This window comes from Vanessa cardui, chromosome 3 (assembly GCF_905220365.1).
Source record: "Vanessa cardui chromosome 3, ilVanCard2.1, whole genome shotgun sequence".
Lineage (NCBI taxonomy): Eukaryota > Metazoa > Arthropoda > Insecta > Lepidoptera > Nymphalidae > Vanessa > Vanessa cardui.
Genome location: NC_061125.1, coordinates 8,674,037 through 8,683,689, shown reverse-complemented (window position 1 = coordinate 8,683,689; position 9,653 = coordinate 8,674,037). Strand labels below are relative to the sequence as shown.

General features: G+C 31.9%; 1 protein-coding gene across 1 annotated transcript; it reads right to left on the bottom strand.

Moving 5' to 3' along the window:
• Nucleotides 1–3,664: 3,664 nt before the first annotated feature.
• On the bottom strand, nucleotides 3,665–6,490 carry LOC124543888. The gene is made up of 4 exons (XM_047122208.1): nucleotides 5,600–6,490; nucleotides 5,166–5,278; nucleotides 4,753–4,945; nucleotides 3,665–3,723 (listed from the first exon to the last, which is right to left on the bottom strand). Exons 1-4 carry the CDS (start codon nucleotides 6,429–6,431, stop codon nucleotides 3,665–3,667), a joined length of 1,197 nt encoding a protein of 398 aa, XP_046978164.1. The 5' UTR covers nucleotides 6,432–6,490.
• Nucleotides 6,491–9,653: the final 3,163 nt, after the last annotated feature.

The following is a 9,653-nucleotide window of genomic DNA, read 5'->3' as shown; positions in this document are numbered from 1 at the left end:
TACGGTTCGAGCACGAAATCCAATTCCAGAAACCCTGAATCAACTGGAAGCTGCCCTAACTAAAGAATGGCAACGGACAGGAAGACATTAAAAAGCTAATCAGGTCACTTAATAGGCATATACAGGCAGTGATTAGGTCAAGAGGACGAAGCACTCCCTATTAAAGTAAGATTTAGGCACCCAAATTTAAAAACAAACGGCATAATCGTTTTGTACACAAAAAAATAAAATCGCGAAAAATTTTGTGTTTTCGTGTTTTGTCACATATTAACCTAAAAACCTATTTTTGCGCACTATTTCTGTTTTTGTACAATCCTACATTTGCTTTTTTTCATTATCAATCTTAAAAATATAAATATGTGGTAGTTTAAAACCATACGATGGCTTTTTTACAAAAATTGGTGGGTTGATTTTTTTGGAGGCCAGTGGATACATATTAAACGAAATTCATATATGTCGGTAAAATATTATTTATTAAGTTCAGTCGATAATTTGAATGTAACAAAAATATAAACAGCCATGAATGGCTAAAATGGCTTGTAGATAGATTAAGTTATATCATTACGGTTGTCGCTCGAAACTCGGAACCAAGGTCTTAATTGTTATTGTGATCATATAATAGCTGTATACGGAACATACAATGTTGATAATGTTAAACATATATTTTAAGAAAATTTCTGATATATTCAATCTTTACGTATTTCTAAACATACTGTCGTTAACTTCACAGCTGTGACATAAAGTTGTAATCTAGAATTATTTATTTAATTAATTCTGTCATTTTATTATGTGAATTCATTTAATATTCAATTATTAAGGAGCCCTGGAAATTTTTCAAACAAAAAATAAAAGTAAACTGAAATAGGACAAACATGAGTCCGTTGAGATGCAAATACATTTCGTACTAGCAACCGGCTTCGCATAGAATTCATTTATTAATACAAAAAATGATATGTTATAAAAAGTATTTTGCACCACATAGTGCTCTACTAGAATAATGTAGTTTAGTTCCGGAGCTTGCCGGAGCGGATAACCCCTAACATTCAAAAAAATGCATCTTTATAATATTAGTATAGATAGTTTCATCGTATTATAATAACATTAAAGAATAACAAATGAAAAAAAAATTTCATACATAGCTACTAAAGTTGGTAGCTTATTGCCAATGCTTATGGCCAACGTGCATCGACCACCTTCTATCACGTAATACATTGAAACGTCCTGAGACTATATATTTAAAAAAAATATTAGTAATAATACCAGAGCACCAGTAATGCTTGAAAATGTAGTTAAAGCTAAATAATGTAGTGCTACTCGAAACATAAGTAACATTGTTTTCAACGACTTTAAAGATATTCAAATTTAGAATGACGAATATTTGGTTTGCAAAGCATTTCAAAAGTTTTAAGGTTTCGACTGTGTAAGATTTATTATAATATAATATGTGAATATTTAATCTTCGTGAATATAAGCCTTGGAAAGTAATGCTCTATAAAATGGCGGAAGTGTGTAGAAGGTACAGTATAGATTACAGAAGAGAAAGTGTCAGGAACTTCCGTTAAAGTATCCTAAAATAGGTAAACATCCAATCGATTATAGTACTCTGCTTGAGAATGATCCAAAATATAAAGTGCAAAATAAATGGTTTCCATTTTTGTCTCTGACGGTACGATATAAATTAACCCATTAATGAGCTTGCAGCATTAGAGATAAGTTATCCCGACTCTAATTATAAATCTTACAAACTTATAACTTGAGATAATTATTCTTTAGACAGACAAAGACAATCACTTCAAATTTGACTCCTAAACATTTAAAAGGGATGAATGAACAAGGGGCCACGGAACTAGACATTTTCTTAATTCTAAGTTTTTTTGTTTAAATTATAAAGCATTGAAGCTTGAAACCAGGCGTCGTAAGTAAGGACTTAAAAGTAAGGAAAATCAAATATATTGCAAATTCTCATACGTCTTAAATTTGATACGAAATTTTCCTTAATTATGTGTTACATTGTATTCTTACGAATTTTAAGAGGGATAAATATCGCGAACGCTAATATTACACAAAACACTAAGGAATTTTATTTGTCGTTTAAGAGCATTGTGCATGTCCACTCAGTAAGTGCTAATTTTAACACTAGTGTGGCTGACTTACGAGTTATATAAGCAATATATCTTCGGATTAATTCATGATTTTTGTTATATTTTAAATGGTTTGTGGGAAACAGTAACCAGCCGCTATTATCCTACAGACTGTTTGCTAGACTAATTTCTTAAAATAAATGATAAAATACTATTTTCAATCATTACAATAAATTTCACTATTAGTCCGGTCAATCTATGGGACATAGCATCTTAGTTCCCAAGGTTGGTGGCGCTTTGACGATGTAAGGAATAGTTAATATTTCTTACAGCGTCATTGTCTACGGGTGATGGTGACCACTTACCAGGTGGCCCATATATATATATATATATATAAACTATTCTCAAAAAAAATCCCGAAGTTTATAATTACGTACAAGATTCGGAATATCTTACGATATGTTATACGGATCTTTACTTTTGTCGTCCTTTTTTATTGTTTGAAAACCAGTCCAATTTAATGTTAATGAGGTCATCGTCTTTTACAAACAAGCAATTTCAGTTATTAATTTTAAGATAAGTAAGCTATATTTTCTTTAATTATACGAATATTCACACTTACCCATAATTAACATGACCACCGGCAAAGTTGAAAGACAGGCCAGGAAAACGGTCATGACAACTGTAACAAAAACAATTTACATATAAGAATTATTAAAGGATTTTTTTTAATACTATTTTTTTTTATATAATTTTACTGTGTGCTATTAATGATTTTCAACTAAAACGGAAGTTTAATGTAGTCCCAGAATAATACATAAATCTATATACCGTATACAAAAATTGATGGTAAGTTAGGTAGTGATTTGATGAACTACATAGATTTAACTAGACTATACTGGTTATTACACAGGGGTACAGTTTTGAATACAGTCATCTGAGTACACACCAGTACCACATTCTCAACGGATATTTTACGGCCGGCTTTACGGCCAGCAGTACTGTAGTGTCACGTTTAAAAGGATGAGTGAAACAGTGTAACTACGAGTAAAAGAGACTAGCAGCTAAGTTTCCAAGGTTGAAGACGCATTAGGAAGATGGCCTATTGTCCCCTGAACTTTCCGTTTACTTTTAAAATAAAAAAAAATGAAACAAAAGTACTTGCAGTATATTTATGGTTAGTGCATAGATTGAAACGTTCTTTCTCGTTATGATGTTATTTTGAAGTATGACGAAGTTCTCTTACCATCTAAAATCTATAGCCTCATGTATATGTAAACATGTTCCAGAAAATGCTATTACTAATCCCTTGAATCGTGTTCTTCAAGCATTAAAATGAAGGAAGTGCTCTCCTAAACAATGCTGCCTTCACGAATAAGAACCCGGATCTCAAGGGTCGTTTTGCCCTTTTTACGATATATATATAAGTACATAATGTCCACTGAACTATCATGAATTAAGAAATTATAATGCTTGCTACAATGTGAAATTCGCCCGCCTAAAAACGCATACAATAAAAGAAAAGCTTTATTGTTGAACTATTGGTTTTGACTTTCAGATACGCCAGGGTATAATGGCTTAAGTCACGCAATCTCTAGCACGCTAGGATCACAATGCGGGGGTTTAGGTAGGCTGGAACTGCCTGCAACGAGGATGGAACCTAGTTTTTAGTGTGAGGTGAGAAAATTTGCTTCGGAAGACAAAAAATAATTATTAAGGCCACCAAACAGCTTTGTTTTAATAAGAAAATCCTACTAAAACTATTTAAGAACTCTGAGGATTTGCGAGCAACTTTAAATTTTTTTTCCTTTAGATTTATGTCTTTCAAGTATTAATCTACAAACGCTCGCTGCATATGGACCGTAGCCAACGTAAGAATTATTAAAATAATACAATTTTAAAATGAAAAAAGTTTAACCTTTACCATGCAAATTATTATTCATTCATTATGGGGGATAAGGGTAAAGTTTAGATAGAAGCAATAAAGGTTCGGAGGAACTATTCAACTTCAAAGACGCGATTCCAAAGTATTTCCGGTATTCGCGGAAATTAAAACCGACTACCGACCGCTCATACAACGAACACGTAAGGTTTTAAAAATGTAGATTGGATTTTGCATGACAAGTTGTTAGAATTACATATTTTTATTTTATAATAGCAGATACAACATCAAAGGTTATATTTGTATTTTAGATCACTTTATTTTTCATGATATCATCTTTGGTTGGAAAGGAATATACCGATCATTCTACCTCTATTTCTTTTAATATATACATATGTGGACTCGTTTATGACTGATCATAATTTTCAATGATGCAGCATTCCTTTATACAATATAAATATAAAAACAAGCTTTACATTCATTTTCTAGGAAGACTACAATTAATTTAATTAGCATAAAACAATAAAGCGATTTACTTTTTCAGAGAAAAGTTGAAAGAATTTGCTTTCAGTAAATTAATTATATAACCTATTATAAGAAAACAAAAGTGCTATTATTAAATATATTACCTACAATTCACGATTTTTTCCAGACAACCTAATTCTCAATTACTCTATAGGACATAAAACCAAATTCGCAGGAATGACTTTTAAATATATAGACAGTCCGAGAACGGAAAAACTATAAATTGTCAATTAATTTTATTATTTTAGTATGTGAATAACTTACTTGTCCTATTCATAATCTTGGCAGCTCTGCAAATGAAGTCAATTGTCCCTGTTGCCTCCATGTTTGCATCTTTGAGCTGATAAGCAACAGAACCGTAAGTCGTAAGGCCAACTCCCAGCCCCAGACCCAGACCACTTCTTTCGGTGTATTTAGCATGTTCCCCGCATAGTCTTCGTTGCTCATCGCCAGATACCTATTGCCAGACAAAAAAATATTTTTGTTAATTACGATGAACCCATAAAATGAAACATTTTTTCTTTATTTAATTTGATTGATTTAAAGTTCCCGGTCTATATAAAGCGAAAATTTAAAGTAAATTTTGTTCTTTTTATCAATCAAAAAATCATTACAATGGATTTTGTTTTTATAATCATTTGTCAAGTGTACATAAGATAATATATCATATAACATACTTGACTGACAGAGCTCGATGCTCGTCGTGAACCAGTGTCAGATAAAGCAGTTGTTCCACTTTGCCGACCGCCCACCGATGCTCGATATGGTGACACACTCCGTCCTCTGTTACCTATAATATAAAACGTGTGATAAAAATCCAAGCTTATCTAGGAATTAGATAAGAGATTAGGTAAATATTGAACGGAAGATTTTTAGTCCAAATCTGATGCTCAATTTAAGCTTTTAATTAGTTTCGTCTGTGTCAACGAGATGAAGCTACGTATTATTATAAACACCAAAGTTTCTGCTTAAGCTGAAGGCTATTGCTTAGATATTACAGTTACGCATTTTAAAAAATAGACTAAAAGCGTTTTTAATTATTTAGAAAACACATTCTAAAGTGATAGGATGGATGGATTTCTATCATAAGTTAAAATAAATATCAACTCACAGGCACATTGACTATCTTCACTCGCTCGTCGTTCTCTAGACACCAAGGGCTCTTGAAATGTTAGTGTGAGACTTCCTCTGGGACTGATTCCTCGAGCTGCTTCCACATCACCAGCGACTAGACTCCCTCTCGCACTCCTCTCTGAAGGAGCAATACTCCCTCTTGGACTTCTCTGTGAATCTGGAATTAACGAACCCCTTGGACTTCTGTTTATATCGGGAAGTTCTTTTTTTAACGTGTCTGGAATTATACTTCCTCTGGGACTAGTTCGAGGACTTGGTCCTAGTTCTTTTTGCGCCCGAGCAGGATCAATTTGTATATTGGCAACGGAATGTCGCGGACTACGTCCGACATCTGGAACTAAAGAATTTCTAGGTTGATTCCACGATGTTCCATCTGGGACCAAGCTTCTTCTAGGACTCCTAGCTGATATATCAGGAGTTAAACTATTTCTTGGACTTCTATTAAAATCCTGAGGATTTAAGCTTAGTCTCGATCCGTAAGATTGTTCTACGCTTAGATTATTTCTAGCCGGTGCCAACGTATTTCTAGTTAATGCTGTTTCTGGCGTAATGGAATTTCTTGCTGATCTTGTCTCTGGTACAAGGGAGTGACGGGGGCTTCGATGGTATATTTCCAGTGCCGCATCTGGTGCCAAACTAGCTCTTGGGCTTCTTTGAGGTGTTTGTTCTAGTTCATCGTCAGTTTCGGTTGTTGCCAAAGAAGCCCGACGAGAAGATTGAGCTGAAGGTCTTGGAGATCTAGTTTGAGGAGAAGTTGCAGCACTACGTGACGCTCGGCGTCGACGCGAAGAAGATGTTCTGTGCAACATTTTGTTATGCTTGAAAAACTTCAAATGTTGCTAAATTCACTTTGCTGGAAATATGTTCCTTGAGGAATCTGTAACAAAAACATAAATAAAGCACATCATTTACACAGTAACAGAAACAAAATCGTGAAAGTCGATCTCATTTAAACTTGGAAAGAATTTGTATTCAGTTTCGATGTTTACAGATTTATAAGGAAAGTTCTTAAGCCACTTCTAAGGCCTCAATTTAAGTTCTTGGTTTACAAGCGCAACCAATAAATCTAAATTATACTTGAAAAACTTCTCTCTTGAGGTAATCGCCCTTAATTTAAAGCGAATTCCATCAGAAGCACGTCGAATATTAGAAGATTTTTTTATTGTTCGAACGCTAAACGTGACTTGAATTTTAATTCATTTTATAATTAATTTGAACATACTAAAAATACTAAAAATAAAAAAGGCACCAATATTATTTTTAATATATTTTATTCAAGACAGTTTAAAAAGAGTACATAATTAAAAAAATGTTTAGATGAAAAAGTTAAAACAGTTAAAATTGTAATTGTGGAAACGGATTCAAAATCACTAACATTAAAGGCAGTAGCAAAATTATTTCTGTACCACCTTATCCCTTCATTATTTATAAAGTATCGACCTAACTCTGAAAATTTATATCTTCATTAACATTCAGCAGATACAGAAAAAGCGCTACATTTTCGGCCTTACAGTAACAGTTTTTTAATAGCACACCATAAATCTCTTTCTCCTGATGTTTTAGGGCGGCTGCAAATTGAAACGCGACCGGTTTAAGAAAATCTGTATTCCGTTTGTAAAGAAAGATAGAACGGTTAGTCCTGATTACACTTCCATGTCTACAGAAGACATCGAAAGTTCTCTCGTACTTTTTTCTTGGCAGGCACAGATTATAGAGTTTAGGCATAAACATACAGAAATGAGACTATTTTGTAATGAAAATAAATGTTTTAAATTAAATTTATTTTTACCTTATAATTAAACTATGTCAATCACATCACTAGTTGCTCTTGACAAATAATACATTTCTCTAAATATATGACGTTGAATAATTTGAAACCAACTGTAATTCGTCAATCAGAAAATAAACACTAATCCTATGAGAGGTAAATTTTATATGCGCATTTGCAAGAACAGTATTACATTCATGATGCATATAGTTCGTTAAAAAACGAATTTAAAAAAAAAAAAAAATTACCGGTATTTCAAACAGTATAACGTATTTAGGAATGGGATTTTTATTTTATTTATTAATGTCTTCGATTCTTACTTATTCAAATTATTGTTATGTGATTTAGCGTCTTTCAGGAAATCGATTTATTTAGGAAAGTTTTTTTACGACACATTAATATTAAAGAGTCCGTAGGAAAGTGTGATAATGGAAATTTCCGTAACCCTTTTTAAACATTGTTATACATGTTAACATAAGATAATTATAGTCTAGTTTAATAAAAACAGGTTAAGTTAATATATTGTAGCGCGTGTAACTCAACTATTATGTATGGAGCAGGTGCTTACTAATAACAGATTATTAGAAAAAGTATATCGTGAACTAAATCATACAATACATTTTGTTTTATTTATAGGTGTAAACAATCATTAGTGAGGTAATAAAGTGAAACAGAAATAATGAACAGTCCTTTGTTAGCAGAAAAACAAACTTAAAGTAATTAGTAAATAAATAGTAAATTAGTTTGAAGAGTATAACTTGTATAATACTATATTTTATTTAAATTTTCATCAACAATTTTAATATATAGGTCAAAAGATATAAGTTAGTATAGAAATATTTAAGATCCGTAAACATTGTATGAGTTACAATCCTTAATATCGATAAAGAGCGTTATGAAGTCCAAACTTAAACAAGCTGATATTCTCTTTATTGTAAAATATAATAAATCGTTCAACATTGCTCAGAGTATATATTGCATTGTTTGAAAGAAACCTTAGATACTTTTTTTGCAAGACAGATGTTTGATGGTTTTGTTAGAATCTACATTTCAAATCGGAAACCGAAAATGATGATTCAAGTGAACTTATGAAGAGCACTTGAATATGTTTATTTAATGTAATAACAAAAACAAGTGAAATCATGATGAAATTAATAAACAAAATACCCGATATTAGTAAATTAGGTATGACATAATAAATTATAATCAAATCTACGTTTCTTACTGGTCGTAGATTTTGTTTTAATTTTCACAATAATTACATTCAAATTGGTACTTAAAATTATTAATATAATATTTTTTCTATATTTAATTTCATATTATTTAATTATTTCATATTTTAATTCGAATGTCATATAGATTTATCTTCAAACCAGCTCAAACAATATTTAATTCAAAATATAATTATACTTTTACAACTGATTTAAATTTGTCGTTTTACTTAAATACGTATTTCTAGTTCAGCATAAAGCTGATGAAATATTTTATCATCTTATCAAGAGTTCTTTGTTAATTAACAATTTGAATGAAATCGCTTATGTAAGTACATAAAAATATTAAGTTATTCAGTTTTATAAGATTAACGAAACAGCTAAGTATTTCAACAAATTTCCCAAGTGAATAATTAGCTAAAATGTCTCCCGATTGCGCCACGTTGCTCTTTCAGTATTGCTCCAAGTTTATATTGGAAACACCTGATAAGATCGTAAACTCGACGTAGGGAAACTATTCTAATAAAACTCGATCACTGATTAATTCAAAACGGCACTCAGATCAAAATCTTAATACAAACATGTTATAAACAATATATGTACAACATTGTGCTGAGCAGTAAATTATTAAATAAATATATAAAATATGAATATCTTTCCACCAACCCGCATTGGACCAGCGTGGTGGAATATGTTCCAATCCTCCTTAAAGGGAGAGGAGGCCTCTAGCCCAGCAGTGGTAATTTACAGGCTGTTGTTGAATATCTAAAGTATATATTTTTACGTAACATATTTTACTTCGCAAAAAAATTGACGAAATATTCAGACCGATGCGGCAATACATCTTTTGGGTGCAGTAGATCGTAATAGAAAATAGTGGAAAAAATCGCGCCAGCTAGGTCGTTAAAATGGTGCCGGAATATCCTGCTTTCGCGATTACGAGGTAAGTGAGACGGAAATTGTGAAACCCGCACGCACTACGCATCCCAGTTTAAATGAGTTTTATGGTAATTCGGTTTGGTCACTACGCCTTAAAGTGATACATTTAGTAA

Bases quoted from the DNA above. Each gene is read 5' to 3' on its own strand.
- LOC124543888 (XM_047122208.1), bottom strand. From the start codon at position 6,431: ATGTTGCACAGAACATCTTCTTCGCGTCGACGCCGAGCGTCACGTAGT. The intron at 5,279-5,599 runs GTGAGTTGATAT...TTTATATTATAG, and splicing joins TGAAGATAGTCAATGTGCCT to GTAACAGAGGACGGAGTGTG. The intron at 3,724-4,752 runs GTAAGTTATTCA...TCCTCGTTGCAG, and splicing joins CAAGATTATGAATAGGACAA to GCAGTTCCAGCCTACCTAAA.